Below are 18,852 nucleotides of genomic sequence, written 5' to 3'. Positions count from 1 at the left end.
AATATTACTATGTTAGATTCCATGCCATGCACGGTAATTTCAATATTTATCATTAGTTTAATACAATTATTTTACTATAAAAAATAATATCAAAATTGCAAAATAGGATGAAAATTATGTAATTATGATTTTTTTTTTAAATCATTAAAGAAAACATAGGAAGAAATTCATGCACGACTAATAAAAATAACTATGGATTACATTACAAGTTATAGATAAGATTACATTATTGTATTATATGACTTTGTTCCCGTCATAAAATAATTAAATAAATAAATCTTTGTTGAATGTGTAAAAATGAATATACTTGCCAAATAGAAAAGAAATATTATTGTAAAGTAAGTATTAAATTAAATACTTCTCTAAGTAGCTTTGGCAAAAAAATAAAATAAATAAATAAAATAAAATAAAAAAAACTTTTTGGAGGGAAATTTTTAACCAGGTTATGACAAGTGTCATTTCTGATTTCGCCTTTAGTATAGGTATATATTGATGATATTGATATTATATGACTTTGTTCCCGTCATAAAATATATAAATAAATCTTTGTTAAATGTGTAAAAATGAATATACTTGCCAAATAGAAAAGAAATATTATTGTAAAGTAAGTATCAAATTAAATACTTCCTCCCTTACAAATTACTCGCAACAAAGAGGTATTATTTGTGAGACATAAAATATTCCTTTGTTGCGAGTAATATGTAACGGAGGAAGTATTTGGCAAGTGTCATTTCTAGTTTCGCTTTTAGTATAGGTATATATATTGATATTGATTGATTGTAAAAAAATTATTTGTGCACAGCACGGAATTTTAACCTAGTTAAATAAACGAATAAATAAATATCTTCAATTCCTCAAGAGTTACCGTCTGGAAACTTTAGTACACAATCGTCCTATATATAACCATAATCATCTCTATGAACGGCAACAGGATGCTAACAAATACAGTAGGAAAAATCAGCAAGCATTGATAGTCAATTAGGCTTAGTAATGACATTTTATAAGTCATTGACAAGCTTTTGTTGCATTCACAGAACTCAACAAATATGTACACAAATCCTAACCATATTTTATTGCTTGAACTTAAACTCTCACCACAAACTAGAACTTAGTCGTCATATAATACAGAATATGATGGCAGAAGAGGGGGTTATGAACGGTTTAAGGCAGATTTCTAGTAGCGGCGACCACCAGCAGTAGACAGGAGTACACGACTTGATTTCTTACCCTTCTTCCCTGTTTCATTGGTCTTGCGTGTCTCTGGTCTCTCCCGAGAAATTACATTTGCAAACGAGTGTACAGTCTGGACACCTTGATTTGTTGACCCTACACAAGCACCAAATCAGATCACAAGTTATATTTATATTGATTATTGCAGTGGTAGAAAAACAGCTCAATACACCCAGCTTGAAGCTAAAAATGACCACCCCATCATCTACCAGATAACAAGCTTATTATCCAATGATCTATATACGCAAGAAAGTGGCTAATACTGCTTTCTCCAATATTAAGTAGCAAGACTAAGGTAATGGGGCATGGTGGCAGTTACTTTATAATCCAGATCAAACATGATGGTTCCCAATATTGCATATGTAAATGGCTCAAGTTACTAAGAATAGAGTACCATTAATCCCGGTGGAAGAACTAGTTCTTCCAACATCAGCTTCAGGTGCAGTTTCTTGAATATGCAAGGAAGGAGAACCACACCCTGCTGCAAAACCCAGCCTCGCAACATTTGAGAATAATTGTCGTCCTTGAACTGAAGGGCTTGATGCCGCCACTGTTGTGGCAGGACTTCCAAGAGCTGAATCATAAAACAAATCTATCAGTGAACTGGCAATCATCAATACTTTATAACTAAGGAATTATTAACTTATTAACTTGATGTGATGATTTTAACCAAGACAGAAAGTTAGAAACTATATGACGGGATCTTATAAACAAGCCACTTAAATATTCAGAACAGCAAACTGTTGCATAGAGCAGAACATTGGAGACCTACAAAAAAGGAAGCAAATCACAAAAAAGTTGTTTCCCAATAGTCTAAGTTATGTTCGGTTGTTAAGAGCTGGTTGCATTAGCTAATTTGACTAGTTAGTTGCATAAGATGTTTTGACTAGATGTTAATATTACGCAGTAGCTATTTATAAAAGAGTGTTCCATAGTATTAGCTAATAACTTGTAGCTGTTTTGTTATGAGCAAGTGAAATGCTAAATAAGTAATAGAATAGGGTAATTGGACAGGAAGATATGTAAAGTTTAGACATTATGTCAAAGTTATCATTACTCATTAGGCTAAAATTTCACAACCAGCTAACCTTAAAAGCTTCTTTTTTCAACATTTTGGAAATCATGTGTTGAGCAAAAAATACCAATTGGTTTCAAAGTACACAATAAAGAAATTTCTAAGTAGATTAAACTTGTGTGAGGATGACAAAATCTAGAACATACTATTACCTTCAAAGTCATCCATGGAGAAAGTAGATGAGCTATCATAAGCTTGCCTATTATTATTGTAATGAACAGGTAGGGAATATGAAGTATCAGCTTCAGCTTTGATTTTATCCTCGTGTTCCTGCATTGCAAAATTGCCGACAGGAGAGAATTTAAAAATGTCCAATCTATGTAATTCAGTCTGATCACGGAAAACAAGTAGAATTCACAGAGGATTTAATAACCCATAGCACACAAAATATCATTTACGCCACACACCATACATAGCTTACAGCTTTAGAGAATGAGGAATGGAAACCACATCAAAGAGCTAGATAATTAACAGCTGCCATTCTCACCAAGACACCAACAGAGCGTTAAAAAAGCCAATCACCAATAGAAAGATCAAATCCGAGAATATAGCAAAATTTATTCTTGTCAATTTTTAAAAAAAAAAATTAATGATTGTTAAATTTACAGAAGGAAGGTTTGGCATCTCTTTTTTTCTACAGCAGGTTTAGCCAGAACTAATGTCATGAGATAAGAATGGAAAGTACTCCTTTACAAAATACAGATTCCAAGCACCACAATTCATCATAAGTTCAGGCACAACGTTACTCGCCAGTTGATATATCTTTATAAGAGAGCAGAAAGCAAAAAAACTTAAGATAATTAAATCAGCTATCAATACCTTTCTGGCAAGCTGCTTTCTCTGCCTTTCACGTTTCTTTAAATCATCTCTGAAAGGAGCCAAGGCTTCAGCAGGCAAGATGTCTTTTAAGTCAATTTCACATAGCTGTTAACACTTTTAGAATTAGGACAAGATCCAAACCCACTAAAAGAACCCAAATACAGCATTATAGTATTACCTGAAATGTGGTCGTCAAAGGAAAATGGCTCAGGTAGCGGTAACGCCTCCTCATGGCCTCAGACTGAGTCACAGACTCCAATTGTAATATTTTCCCACTCACTCTAGAATTCATGCAGCTTAATCAGAATATGGGGTAATGCAAAGCTGGTAAAAAGTACAATAATGATTGCAAAGACAAGAAGACAAATTTACAGTGAAAATGCTTGCCATGAATCAATATCAAAGTGAACTTAAATGCTGATCAACAGAGCTGCAAATTTTATTTTTACATATAAATAATATCAATCATAATCCTTCCAAAGTTCCATTCCAAGAATTTTGTCACTAAAAAATTGGTCTCTGAAGAGGATGCCAAATATTGCCTTTATCCCATTTTAGTTGCAACACTGTATGAACTAAAATTCAAAGGAAAAGGTAAAGTTGCAAAATAAAATAGGAGATGGTAGCTTAAAAAATCTCTATTACTCTTCCGAATCCCAAGGTAAAGAAAACAGATATGCCACACACTCACACACGAGTCCCCCTAGTATTCCACTCACCTGTCACCTCTACTAACTTCCTGCAAATACTGATTCTTTCAAACTCATGCTTTTAATGTTAAAGGACCATCTCAACCAAAAGCTTAAGATACTGGTTGAGGCCCATGAATATGTTTTATACTCTATCACACCCCCACATACAAGAGCATCAACCATCATTAGCTTAACCATTAGGAATATGTTTTATACTCTATCATTTAAGTCTTGTATACATTAGCAGTCAGCAAAGTATGTGGTCTAGAAGGAGGCTTTACAAACACTGTGATCAACACTTTGACCAGCATTTAATTTTAGGCAACTTAATTGATTTCTGAAAAATTGCGTGATTGTTGATCCTAGGGTACTTTTTATATTTAATGTAAGACAAGGAAAAAATAAATTACTACCTCCGTTTCATATTATTTGCAACGATTAGACATTTTTCCTCTCTACTAAGAAATGTTAGATGATAAGAGAATACTAGATATTGTAGTCATAGTCGGAGAATCAAATAAGAATAATATTATAATAGAAAGGATGAAAGATAAAAAAAAAAAACTATATATAAAAAAAAGGATTTAATTAAAGTTACAAATATAGAATAGTAGGCAATAGGGAAGGTGACTCAAGTCATTGTTGGTGGTGGTTATAGTATATAGTTGTTAGAGGGTCCATATCATGTATAGGAGTGAACCTAATAGAAAGGTAAACATAGCTGTTACATTAGTATCAAGTCTACAGATATTAGTATCAAGAGAACTTAAAGAGAGCATAAACATAGGTCATTAGTATCAAGTCTCTAGACATTTAAGCATAACGTGAAAGCATCCCCCGGGGCCACCCAACATCCAACAGAAACTTTAAATAATTTCCAAGAGGGAACTAAAGCAATGACAAATTGAAAAAATATGAGAACTACCTAACTAAACCAGCAAATCACCTATATTCTATCAAATCCAATGCGGAACCATAACCAACAATGTGCCATAGACAAAAAGGTAAGACAGCTAGACAAGCATATTTGGTTTATAATTGCCATCCCAAATGTTGACATGGCTATATAAATGTGTCATGGACCGGGTATATGACCCGAGTCAACCCAGGTGGGTTTACTCAAGGCGCAAAAGAGGAGATAAGCAGTAGGCAGCCTAGGGACTCATTACTTTGCAAAATGACAAAGTTAATAAAAAGAAAGAGAAGGAAAGCAAGCAACCAAGTTCTTATATGTTTAAGTATGGTTTTTCCATTTTAGTTAAGTATCACATGTAATTGTCTTAAGGTCTTCTTTGACCATTAGCAAGCCTTAGTATAAGAATGTAGTAGTAGCAAGAAGGAAGGATCATTCAGAAAATTGAGTAAACATTTGAGAGACTTGTAGCCTCAAGTTACTATGAGAGTTATACCCTAAAGCTATATTTATCCCCCATTAGCTTGTAACCCGATTAATCAATCAATCAACCTTCAAGCTTTCCTTCTTAATTATCTCAAATTAGCTAAACTATTGTTGAGCAGAATTTTATACATAACAACTGGTATCAGAACGATCGGTCATGGAGACAAGCATGCCGCAACGACAGGACGCCATGGAGGAATCCCTCGCCGGCCTGAAAAACCAATTGACAGCCATTGAGGGAAAGCTGCAACCACCAGAGGAGGATGCTCTTACACGAGTGGTGGTAGTGGCGGTGAAGGCAGCCATGGCTGATGAACGGAAGAAGACAGAGGAAATGATGGCGGCCACCACCGTTCGACTGGAAGGTCGCATACACCGTTTCCGAACCAATGTCGACACGCAAGGTGCAATAGATCGAGGCAAAATCACTAAACAGCCAGAAGAATTGGAGAAGGCGAAGCTAGCTCAACCTCAATTAAACACGCAGGCCACTCCGTTGGTAGGAGAGAACAGTCCACGACCGGAGATGGAACAAATTCCAACGCCGGTTGGGGAGAGGCCGTACGAGGAATAGGAATGGCAACCACCTGACCAAGGTGGGTGGCGCGGAGGTGGCTGGAGAAGTGGCGGCGGCGGAGGTGGCAGAGGCCACTGGAAACATATCTTTGCTGGTATTGTAATGCAGTACAAAACCATTTACGTTTTAGAACCAAACCTGGACAGTCAATTATTTTGGCAAAGTCGGTCCATAGAGGCAAAATTGTTGGCCGGAAGGCACTAGTTATAGCACATAAATTGCCATCATATGAAGAAGATTGACAGAATATAACTAATTCACACAATTTAAAGCAATCTTATAGGGATCAAAAACCTCTATTAAACTGTCCTTAACCAGGAAGCCCTAAAAATAATCCTTTCAATCCTAAATGTTTTTCCCCTTTTTTTTTGGCACGTTTACAAAGCACATTTTTTTTTATCGTTAATATCTTTAATTACATGTTAGGAAAAAAAAAACACATATAAATATTAATATTAAAGTACTCATTGAGACAAATCAAACAAGACCCCACATGCCTATGATTTTTCATTTATATTTGAATAATTATAAAAGTTTTTTTTAATAGTTAATATTGGCCATATTGGGATGAACAAAAAGTATTGGAGGTAACAGTATGTCTTTCTTTTTGCAGCCAACAGAAAAAACAGAATGGTACATACCTTGCAGGAAGCAGATCATAGCTACCATAATGGTGCAAAAGACACTTCATGTTTAGTGGATGAAGGATAATAGGCTGACCATCAACGGCCTGAAACATATAAAAAAGTACATTTACCCCATTAAGATTGAATAGGTATCTGGGAAGAATTAGAACCAGATTTAAGCTTCAGAACTATTGAAGCAACTGTCCAAATGTGACATCAATTGCAACCCTCATTCAGAAGTATTAAATCTATATTACAATTCGCCATGTTAATTCAGCTCTAAAAGATAATTGATGTACATGAACACTCATTAACATGAACAATGCCTTTGACCAAGCAAAGTCAATAACAGTTGACGCTTGACACAGCCATGGGCTAATAGTAGTATGAATATCATATATCGACACTAGCAAGAGCATAAGACAATGATCACATACCTGGTAGAAATTGTATGATTCCTTCTCCTTGGTGTCTCCCGGGGAACCTACTGGAGTTAGCAAGGTCTTGCTTTCTTCATATGAAGAGGACACGGACACATCAAGTCCTTCAAGTGATTCATCATTTTCAGAGGACTGAACTAAACAAGCACTTTCATGGACAACATCTGCCATTACATTGTTTGGCCCCTTGTTATCAAGAATTGATGGAGACGAAGTTCCATGTCCAAGCTCATCATCTTTGCAGTTAGGATAAGTACTGCTAACAGGTTCACAATCAATAGTTTCAGAGGATTTGCTGCCTCCGAAATTTCGACGAGCAGTCCAGTATTTTTTTCTTTGTTTCAAGTGTTCCATAGCAGCACAAACATATGGAAGCTTCTCTATGTCATCAACAAGCCCTGATTCAGCTCGTGCTAGCCAATTATCCAATGCTGATATTGCTTCTCTAACAGAGAGATCCACATCCAAAGTAAGTATGAACTTTGAAAAGGAGTCACAAGACTTGCTACTCGTTCCTTCCTTGACCTTTTCATGAAGAGAAAATGAGTCTTTCTTCCGAGTTAAAAGCATAAATTCTAGCACATCACCAACATTGTGGCCCGTAACATTTTCCGCAAAGATAGTATACAAATCCCTTGAGGATATCATCATAAAACAAAGTGGGCATTTTCTCCAGCATTCTGCTTTATGATTTTCCTCACCCATAAGTAAGTATTGCAAGATACATGGAAAACAGAATATATGTCCACAAGACGTGATCTGTGGGCAGAGAGGAGTATCCAAACAAATTGGACATTGAATAGGGTGCGGAGTTGAGTATCTCAAACATATTATATCCTCCCACTGTAATGTTTTGTCAGGATCCATAGATTCAATAGTATAGCTTCCAGAATCCAAGACAACAAATTTGTAGTTAGCCTGGAGGAAAAGGTCCTTGTTGTAAGGCTTAATCTTCTGAGGCTTTTTCAGTGGAGGACCCCTAGGTTGAGCACGAGAGATTGGATTATATTGAAAATTTAGTAAGTGATTACCGCTTACTGTTTGATACCTTCTCCGCGCAGAACCACTTGCTCTACCATTTGGCGGAGAGCCAGAAACTTCCCCACTGGATGGAGGAGACCCAACACCTCCTTGAGCAACAGAGTGAGATTGAACTCTACTGTTGATACTGTGATTAGATGTCTTCTTACCATTTGAACTCCCATGTCCAATCACCTAAAAAGATAAGGGGTGTATATAATCAAAATGTGCAAAAGATAAATAAATAAAATGACATCCATATACACGCACATAAACTCATACTGGCAAAGAACTTGCTCAACATTTGAGAGAGAATTTTGTTCTACCAACTCCAACCTACTTAAAAGCACATGCATACTCTTTCAGATCATACAATTTCCAAAAATAAAATAGAGTATATAGCTACTTACAATAACACCACCCTCCACCCCCACAACAACATGCAAAAATGTTTTACAGAAAAGATACAGATAGAACGTTACATGAAAATAAATCAGTTCTTAACATCCTTAATCTATGATTTCTCCCTTCACTCCATAATGATTATCCCTCATCTATTCTAGTATACCCTATTTGCTTATCACACACAGTTGATAAATGAAAGTGAACAAATGCTTTCTGTAATCCACTATGGTAATACACTGCCACTGCGAGCAATATCTATTCAACGGAATTCCGGCTTCCATTAATTAATTCAAAATAGACCTCAGAAAACAATTCTAAATGACACAAAACTAGGAAAAAAAAACATCTTTGAAATGTACCTTTTTGGAAGATCCGTTAGAAGTTCCTGCAGTTTCAGCCATTGAACCTAAAATCACAACAACCAAAATAAATTGCAATAAGAAGCAAATTCAAAAGTAATACAAACAACCTAATTAGCTCAATTGATCCGAATTCGAAAGTAAGAACCCTAAAATCACCTGAAATTGAATTGGGGAAGGAAGCTTCAGATTGAGGGTCGGAGATCCGAAGCGAATCGAGAGGTGGAGTTTGCGGGGAAGAGATAGAGCTCTGTTGGTGTTGAGATTGAGGTTCATCAATGGAGATTGGGAAGCCATGATTGAAATTAGGGTTTTGAGCAGAGGAAGACGAAGACGATGATGCTGAACCTTGATGGGTGTGAGAGGGCAAGATGGACATGAAATTATGGAGAGAGAATTTGGGGGAATTTTATTTTGAGTTTGAAGAAACTCTGTTCGAAAAAGTTTTAATTTCTGAGAATTTTTACGAATCTAGTAGAATGGTTTTATAATTATTCGTGGTGTAGGTGTTGGATTTTTGGAGCATCTTACGCATCTCTCAACGAATCTATGCTTTTGCGAAAATGAAAGTTTTAGATGATAATCCTTTATGAACTTAATCCCCTAATTATTTCAAGGAATCCAGGCAGGGCCTTATTGTTATTTTTACCTTGGACTAGTATGTACACAGTAACTAATCTACCAAAAAAAAAAAAAAATTAGTGGATTCAATGATATGGTATAGGCAAGGTTTTCACAATCACGATCCAAATTGTATGTCTGAATTGGCCAAATTGCTTGAATTGGGGTATAGGCAAGGTTATCAAAATCTCGATCTAAATTGTATGTTTGGAGTGGCTAAGTAGCTTGAATTGGTCTCAAAATTGAACACAAGCAGCATCGTTGGAATCGTTCATCATCGGTTGGATCATTGCAATCCTAACAATCCTTTTTAATGTCTCTGCGTTGTGCATTATGAATTTCTTAACTTTTTAATCCTAAAATGCATATAAAGGACTAAAAGAGATGTTAAAACTAGACTTGATCATGGGTGGTCTAGCTCGGCCCATTTTAGTCCACGTCTTAGGGTCGAGCCCAAGTCTAGACCAAAAAAGTTGTGTACAAATCCGTTATAAATCTGCTATTTTGGACCAATAATAGTGGCGCCCAAAATTTCTACCCAAAGCTAAGAATTCTACGCTCCTTTTTTTTTTTTTTTTGAGGAAAGAATTCTACGCTCCTGGTTGATCATGATCTACTCTACTTTAAACTCTTAATATAGTTTTGTATGAAGTATTTTGAGTTTTAAGCTTGCCAGCGAATAAATTCCTCAATGATCATTAGTACTTTAAATCATAACTAAAATTTACTCATAATATCTAAAATATGCATTGCGATAGATGTATATAACAAAAATCTACATGATAATATTTATTTTCTCAAATAAAAATACCGAAAAATAATGCACATACTGTGGATAGTAGAAAAATTCAAAATCAATTTATTGAAAGTGTTTCTAACCTGTTTAGGTGAATAGTAGAAAAGTCAAGAATAGATTATATTTAAACCTCTTGTTGATATAAATTCTTACTTGCACAACTTGGCTATTTATTGTCATAAAAAAAAATATGTTAAAATAATAAAATAGAAACATTATACAAAAATAGAGCTTCAATTACTAAAAAAAACAATGATGCTAACATTTAGTTTATTACACAAATTGATCAGGAGATGGTAAAGTAAGAGACTTAAAACAAGTAATGCCACCATCCACAACAAGATTATGGCCAGTAACATACTTAGCATCATCAGAACCCAAATACAAAGCTGCTTTTGCAATATCAATTTCTTCACATTGAGTCCCACTAAATTCCTCTAATCCACCAATTATTTCCTTTATTTGTTCATTTGTTGCCTTTGGATATATTTTCTTAAAATTTTCCATTACCAAAGGAGTTGCAACTGTACTTGGGGATATGCAATTAATCCTTACCCCATATTTGCATAGTTCACTAGCCAATGACCTTACTAAGCCAGGTATTGTAAATTTTGATATGGAATACGGGTGTGGCCCAATTCCGCCTAAGATCCCAGATATGCTCGCGGTGCAAAGGATTGAACCCGAACCAACTGGCTTCATGACCCGAGTAGCATGCTTGACCCCTGCTAGCGTGCCTCGGACATTGACCCGCATGACTTGGTCAAATTGATCTAAGTCGAGGTTGGTTATGCTAGGTGGGTAGTATGGGCCTACTATGCCTGCATTGTTGTACATGATGTCGAGTTTTCCATGGTGGGCCATCACGGTGTCTACTGCTTGGGCTACTTGGGCCTCAACAGTAACATCGCATTGGACAAATTGAGCTTTTGAGCCTAAATCAAAGGCTGCTTTTAGGCCTAGTTTATCATTTATATCAGCAATGAAGACATGTGCTCCTTGTTTGATGAACTCTTGGGCAGTTGTCTTACCAATTCCACTTGCACCACCAGTAATTAGAGCAATCTTACCTTCAAGCCTATTTTTTTGAAACAGGGCAAAAAAAATATTATATTTCCTCTGTATCTTTTTAGCTGCTACATTTTCCTTTTTTGGAAATTTCCTCTGTCTCTTTCCTCTTAAAAAATTATCTAGAGATCGTGAAAATAAAAGTGTAGCAACTAAAAAAAAAAAGAGTATGGTAGAAAAAAAAATGAGATTATTTTTACTTAAGAGTTAACACAATCATTATAGAATATGGTACAGGGTGGCCGAAGACACACACCCATGAGTGCAAATTGAAAGAATGTTGACGTATGTACAATTGTACAGGCCCAAAATTGCTTGGAGCTTAAACCCAAGATTCCTTATATAGAAATTATTATAATGCAAATAGGTGTGTTGTGGTTCAGTAGTAAATCAGGAACACCCCATATGATTGTATATTCAATATGTATATAGATCATAACATACGGTCAAAGGGGATTTCATGAAAATGCTGAAGTCAAAATGTGACAATTAAAATAAACCGTGGAAATAATGTTTATAAATAATTAAATACTTCCTCCGTCTCACATTTTATTTCTTGTTTTCCTATTTTGGAGACCCAATAATATTAATTACCCTTGAATTTTTCATTTGCCTTAAATTAAAAAACAAAGTGAAAAGTACAACTATAGACAAAAGTTAGAGGAAATACTTTCTCTCTCTAACTTTTGTCTATAATTGTACTTTCACTTTTTTTTTAACATACTCCCTCCATCCCCTTTTGATAGTCCCTTATGGAGCAACTAGAAATGGAGGAAAGTTAGGCATTTATAAATGCATAACAAGGGGTATTCATGTAATAATACCTATGTACAAACGAATGCATATTCTGGTATCATTGGATGATCAAATGGTACCACTGAATATACAGTGATACTATATATGCACATAATGGTATTTATATGCATTAAGTTGTACAAAATTTATGCATAAATAGTACCACTGAGGATTCAATGGTACCATATAAACTTTCAGTGGAACAATCAACTTGTGGTCCCCCATCACGTGATACAATTCGACCAAAAAATAGGTGGGGTCCACCTACAGACCTCCCTCTTCCTATCTCGCTCCTATTTTCTCTCTCTATCATGTGTTTTAATAATATTTTAATTAATGTTATGCATTTACAAATGCCTAACTTTCCTCCCTTTAAGATTTCTCGTCCCTTATGGGCATTTTTCACGGGAATTAATAAACACAAAAAAGAATAGTTAAAGTGCATTAAAAAAGTAAATTGACATTGGGTATGCAAAAAAATAGAGAGATAAAGTAATAAAAGTACATGGAAAAACAAAATTTACATGGGAAAGTTAAATTTGCACAAATATTGTTGCAAATTGGAGGGAATTTTGGTAAAAAAAATTAATATTAATAGTTGTTGGAAAAAGGAAATGGAATGAACATTTTGGGACTAAAATTTGTCCATAAGGGACTATCAAAAGGGGACGGAGGGAGTAGTATAAAATGAGATGGAGAGAGAGTACATACTGGGTATTTGAACAGGAAATGATACAAGGTCACCCTTAGGCCTTGTTTAGTTCACCTTATTTTTACATATTTTAGAAAAAATATGTTCAGATCAGATTATCGTTTTATGTACAGTTTTTTATCGCTAAATATCATTAATTTCGTAATGAAAAAAATTATGAAAATCATATATTAATAACATACACATTATTACGAATCTAACAAGACCCTACTTGATATATTTTTCCGCATAGATTATCGTACATTTAAGGTCAAAGTTTAGTCAAGTGATCAGATCAGATCAAACCAAATCAGGCCAGATCAGATAAGAAAAAATAAGGTGAACCAAACAAGCCCTTATTTAGACAATAACAAGCCTTTGATATTTTTATACCTCGTATAGGTACAATATTGTAGAAGTAGCTTAGGAGGCTTAAACACCAATGGGCAAGATCAATTATTGACAAAGACTTTTCAACGTTCTTTTTCCCTTACCATTGTCATCCAAACCTACTACGATTATAATACGTACATACGTAGTACTTGTAAATTGTAATTCTATATGGCCAAGGCTAACGGCTGACCAAACAAAGTTAGCAGCCAACTCTCAAATAATGATAACAAAATTAGTGTTACCAACAAACAACTATTCATTTTGTAAAATAAAATAAATAAAAGCCAACAACAAATTAAATAAAGTAAGACTCACACGTCACACCTAATTTCCAAAAAGCCTAATAAGAGTACTCAACCTCAATTAAAGTTTCAACTCTAACATGAATTTCAATTGCTCCAATATTTTAAAGCCTAAGGAACAAACACTTTATTAATCATCAGGTATCAAAGTTAATCTTACTCACATGACTACATGAGTTTGTATCTTATTACCTTTGACTTGAAAATAATAATGTAGTTATTTTCAAGAAAAAAGACGTTTATTTATTTGCAGGATTTGAATCTATACCTTCGACTTGAAAATAATGATGTAGTTATTTTCAAGAAAAAAGACGTTTATTTATTTGCAGGATTTGAATGTGTGGGGCATGTATAGTAGATCAAATTCTGTTTATGCCATTGCCTTTGTGTCTCTCTACACATTAACGAAAACATAAACGCGTAAAGCTAAATACGATGGCATACCTTCCAGGAGAAGAAGTGGAGGAAGAAAATCTTGCTTGGTGATAGAACACCCACTTCATTTCTCTGATAAAAAGGAAAAAAACAAAGAAATTTACCAATAATTCACAGTGAATATATGCATGTAAGTATGTAACTATGTATGCACATATGACAAATTTTGACAAAAATAAATGGATACTTACATACCTTTGCAACAATCGTAGCATTTTGTTGAAATTGGTTAGAAAAAAGTTTATTATAGATGAGAGAGAATAAGAGAGAACAAGCTAAGAGAGCTGGAAAAAAGAAGGGAAAGTGAACACCAACTTTCAAACATACTCAAGACAAATCGTGTTTATTTTATAAAGGAAGGAGTAGGGCCGTACTACACTACTACTGTACTAGTAGGAGTATAAAGTTTAAGGCCTTATTTGGTAGTAAGCTTATTGGAAGTATATTAGCTTATTTGACTAACTTTAGCTGATTGACTAGTCAAACAAGCTAATACAAGTGTTTGGTAGTAAGTTTATTGAAATAGCTTATTCCACTAAATAAGCTCTTTTTGAAAAAGCTCATTTTAGGAGCCTTTTCAATTAGCTTATTCATTAATTATTGTGAAATGACACTTATAACCTCATTTAATTTAAAATCCTATCTAAACTACCTACCCCACAATTAGCTTATTGGTCATTTCACATACTCAATCACCTTTAATCTATCAGCTATTTACCAAACACTATTATATAATCAGTTAATACAATAAGTTAGTCAAATCAGTTAATAAAATCAGCTAACTCAATCAGCTTCACCTTTCAGCTTTCATCTTTCTCCCAAACAGGGCCTAAGATTTTATAAACATACTCAAGAGTCAAGACAGATCGTGTTTAACCTCCTAGTTGTCAACGCAGTAAACGATATTTGGTCGACCCCATGGCAAATTGATCACATTATAGAAGATATCAAGATCCTACTTCTAGATTCCCCCATTGGAAACTCCGACATGTCTACAGAGAAGCAAATAGAGCAACAAATTGGATAGCAAATGTTGGGCATATTGTCACCGACAAATTAGATATTCCATTTTGTACCTCTTCAGCTTTATACCCCATTCTCACCTCAGATGCTTTAGGATCGCCCCTCGTGAGGAGGGGGTCCTAATTCTTTCCTTTTTCTTACCTTACAAAAAAAAAAAAAAAAAAAAAAAAAAAAAAAAAAAAAAGGACAGATCGTGTTTAAGAATTTATACTCAAGGGCATGGCCATTATATTGTGAGAGGAACTAATTGACTGTCGGTGCAGTGGTGATTGAGAATATACTTGGTAGGGATCTCTCGCAACAATAATTAGGAGGGGACTTGAACTTAACGAACCACTCATAACTAAGCCTTGAATTCGAATTAGCCCAAATAGGGAACCAGGTTAAACACCCAAAAAAAATAAAAATACAGGTTTTTCACCATATACCCCTGAGTTTTTTGTTTATTCACTACATATCGCTGAGTTTTTTATTTAGTCACCATATACCCGTGAACTTTTTAAATTTCATCATATACCCTCGAGCTTTTCACAAAAATACATCATATACCATTGATAACTACTGATTGTTAATTTTGTCAATCATAAGGGTTAATTATAACCCGAAAGCACCCTAAATACAATCTTTTACCTCCGAAATCACCCACATTTCTTTTTCCCACCCCCCAAAAACACCCCAAATTTTTTTTCTCATCCTCAAAATCGATCATACGGATATGATCATGGGAATTTGGAGTGATTTCAGGGATTGGATAAAGGAGATTAGTGGTTTCGGGGATGGAGGGAGAGATCTGAGGTGGTTTTGATGCATAATTAATCAAATTTCACTCATATTGTTATCATTAGGGGTATATGGTGAATTTTAGTAACACCTCAGGGGTATACGGTAAATTTGAAAATTTTCATGGGTATATGGTGTATAAACAAAAAACTTAGGGGTATATGGTGAAAAAACCGATAAAACTATTGTGAGAGGAGATATGTTACAAGTTTATCAGATAAAAAAATTTGGATTTTCTCTTTAATACTCCTTTTTTTTTTTTAAATGCATTAGTTGTTTGACTAGTATATTTATGGTGATGTAAGTATGTAACTTTAACCATTCGTAATTTCATATCGATCTTTAATTGTTTATTAGTAAAAATTGTAACAAACTTAAATTATGAAAATAGACATTGTGACTAACCTAATGATATATTATATTTATTATTGTATACAGTGGCGGATCCAGGAATCCTAACTAGGGGTAGCACTGGACAATTAAATTAACAATATAATGGCGTTATAACGTAATATAATCAGCCAACAAAGTACGTTAAATTTTGAATATAATGCGTTGTGTAGTCGTACAATAATTAACAATTAAATTCAAACATTTATATTGACAAGGTTATTTTTTTTTTAAGGTTATTATTTTTTTTTAAAGCATGCTATTTTTTTTTTTTTTTACAAATCTAATATATATATATAAAGGGGAGTTTTTTCCCGAGTTTTTAGAGAGCCACATAGGATCTAATTTTCTTAGTGCGCCATGTAAGATTATAAATCTTAGTAGTAGCCAATTAAATAGGAGATTATTAATTTCTTTTAGAATTAAATAATTCAAATGCCATGTAAGCAAAATTGGCGAATGAGATTTTTAAGTTTTAATTAATTAAACATTATATATTATCTTTTAATATTAGGAATTTTATCTAAATATATAACAAATTTAAGGCTCATAAAAAAAAAATCAAACAAACCATGCATCGCACGGGTTTCATCTAGTAATTTATATTCTAGATATCAATTATACTATGACAAATTTTCCACCTATTTTTTTTTTTATTATTTTTTAAGTCAAAGTTGCTTATGAATTTATATGGAAAACTTTGGCATAAATTTTTCCTATGCACGTATGCTAATGTAAAATTTTGACTGAAAATATCTTTAAAAATAAAATTATAACAATTGAATATTAATAAATTTTTCGTTGAGACAATACTAACAAGTACTCACGTTCTATATTTATTCTGATGTATAAATCACAAACATTAATCAAAGTGAATTAGATTACTTGTGTAAAAAGTCAAAACATTTCATTTACTTAAACACAGATGGAGACATCATAGAGTATGATTTTTTTTATATTCATTTTAGTGTAAATTTTCATACTAATATATAAACAAGATATAATAGTGGCCAAATAATTGCAATAAATATCATGTAATGAAAATAAGAAGAATGTCATTGAATATAACGGAGAGAGTATTTCATATTATTATGAGGATTGTTTATAAAAGGTGTGAAAATGGAAAAAGAAATTTATCTAAGGGGGTGTTGAACCCATGACCTTGAGGAGAACAAACACATTTCACCATTCTTCTTCCTCACCACTGAACCAATGCTGAAGTTAGTTAATATATATACGGACTATAATCCTTATGTAAATATCAAGGTAGCTTTTTTCAGAAAAAAAACAGTTTTTTTTTTTTTTTTTTTTTTTTTTTTTTTTTTTTTTTTTGTGTGTAGGGGTAGCACGTGCCCCCCAGGCGTCAACGTGGATCCGCCTCTGATTGTATATAATAACACTTATTTATTTATTTTAAAATAGTTAAAAAAAAAGTCAAACGTGGTATATGAATAGTAAAAAAGTCAAAGTGATACACTTTTAAAAAGGAGGAAGTACTATTACTCCCATAGCAAAAAAAAAAAAAAAAAAAAAAAAAAAGTGTTTTGTATGCATCTGACAAGGTTGTTAAGATCGGGATCCTACATGGATCGAGATCGGGATCCTACATTGGATCAGTGATAGGAGTAGGATTGAATTGATAAATTAAAATCGGATCGTAGAATCGTAAGAACGTACGAAATTAATAAAAGGAGTAGTAATAAGGCTACTACAAAACTAGATACACATTTTTTTAAGCCATAAAATTGTATAAATTTTAGCAGTTGGATAGTAACTTTCCTATCTTAGAGAAAGTTTGATTGCTTTAGGCTCATTTTAATAACTAAAAAGTAGGATTGTATGATCTTGACCGATCTTATCTGATTCTGACTGATTTTGCACGATTCTGTCCGATTCTGCCCGATCCTATACTATCCAATACTAATTTAAGGGGATCCAATTTTGTATGGTCCTGACCGATCCTGCAACGATACTACTTGCTTTGTGATTCCGCATCCGAACCGAATTATTTGACTAAAATGGGATCGTAGGATCGCACAATCCTACGATACGGATCACGATTTTGACAACAAGGTTGACCACACTATGTGACCACTTGTAAATGAACAAAGTAACCTCTAAAACACTCACCAATTAACCCACGTAGTACTGACTTGGTACGTAACCCCTACAACACTGTCAGATGCATACAATAATGGCTGGCCACGAATTTATGGTCGAAATTGGCCAGTTAAGGCCACTCAGCCCCAAAATCGGCCGATTTCTACCATTAATGGCAGAATTCGTGGCCGAAATCGGAGAAGAAGGGGTTTGGTTTGGTTTGGTGGCTTTTGGGGCCGATTAGGGTCGCGGTATAGGGAGGGGGAGGTTTCAGGTGGGTCGGGGGAGGGGATGTGTCGTCGACAGCGTTGGGTCAAGGTGGCAGAGGTGGGGCAGTGGTGACTAGGTAGGGGTTTTTTTTTTCCCCTCCTTTTTTTGGCCAATAATAAAGCGACACATGAATTTGTGACCCTACTTAACGAATTCTTGAACGAAATCCGTTAAGTGGTGGTAAAATCAAATTTTCGAAAAATGGTATGGTGTTAAAATTAATTTTTTTTATGGAGTGTTAAAACCATTTTGAGGTTTTTTGCTGGTGTTAAAATCTAAAATAATTAAAGTTTTCAAAGATTATTAAGATTAATCTTAACCATAATTAAGATTTTATGCATAAATTTAAGAAAAAAACAGTCTGAACAAAGACCGATTTTAATACGGTTTTGGATCAATCAGACCGAAAAAATAAATTTCTATGCCCAGAGACCGGACCACTTAATTTGGTCTGGTCCAAGCCATTTTTTCAGTCCGGACCTAGTTTTGAACACCCCTAGTGTCATGCAACTGAAATTGGGAAATTTATCTGAGTCTCAACTCTCA

General features: G+C 34.2%; 2 protein-coding genes across 2 annotated transcripts; both read right to left on the bottom strand.

The window, feature by feature from the left end:
• Positions 1-825: 825 nt before the first annotated feature.
• Positions 826-9,208, bottom strand: LOC145642696 (uncharacterized). The gene is made up of 9 exons (XM_081693871.1): positions 8,802-9,208; positions 8,643-8,689; positions 6,856-8,073; positions 6,434-6,522; positions 3,303-3,405; positions 3,125-3,229; positions 2,458-2,575; positions 1,625-1,804; positions 826-1,326 (listed from the first exon to the last, which is right to left on the bottom strand). Exons 1-9 carry the CDS (start codon positions 9,019-9,021, stop codon positions 1,175-1,177), a joined length of 2,232 nt encoding a protein of 743 aa, XP_081549997.1. The 5' UTR covers positions 9,022-9,208; the 3' UTR covers positions 826-1,174.
• A 1,084-nt stretch (positions 9,209-10,292) lies between these two features.
• LOC145572884 (short-chain dehydrogenase reductase 3c-like) lies at positions 10,293-14,038 on the bottom strand. Its single transcript, XM_081631768.1, has 3 exons — positions 13,939-14,038; positions 13,753-13,815; positions 10,293-11,137 (listed from the first exon to the last, which is right to left on the bottom strand). The coding sequence occupies exons 1-3, from the start codon at positions 13,956-13,958 to the stop codon at positions 10,333-10,335; spliced, it is 888 nt and encodes a 295-aa protein (XP_081487894.1). The 5' UTR covers positions 13,959-14,038; the 3' UTR covers positions 10,293-10,332.
• Between the last annotated feature and the right edge of the window lie 4,814 nt (positions 14,039-18,852).

Source organism: Chenopodium album, chromosome 1 (genome assembly GCF_948465745.1).
Source record: "Chenopodium album chromosome 1, dcCheAlbu1.1, whole genome shotgun sequence".
Taxonomy (NCBI): Eukaryota; Viridiplantae; Streptophyta; class Magnoliopsida; order Caryophyllales; family Amaranthaceae; genus Chenopodium; species Chenopodium album.
This window is presented reverse-complemented; position numbering and strand designations above follow the sequence as displayed.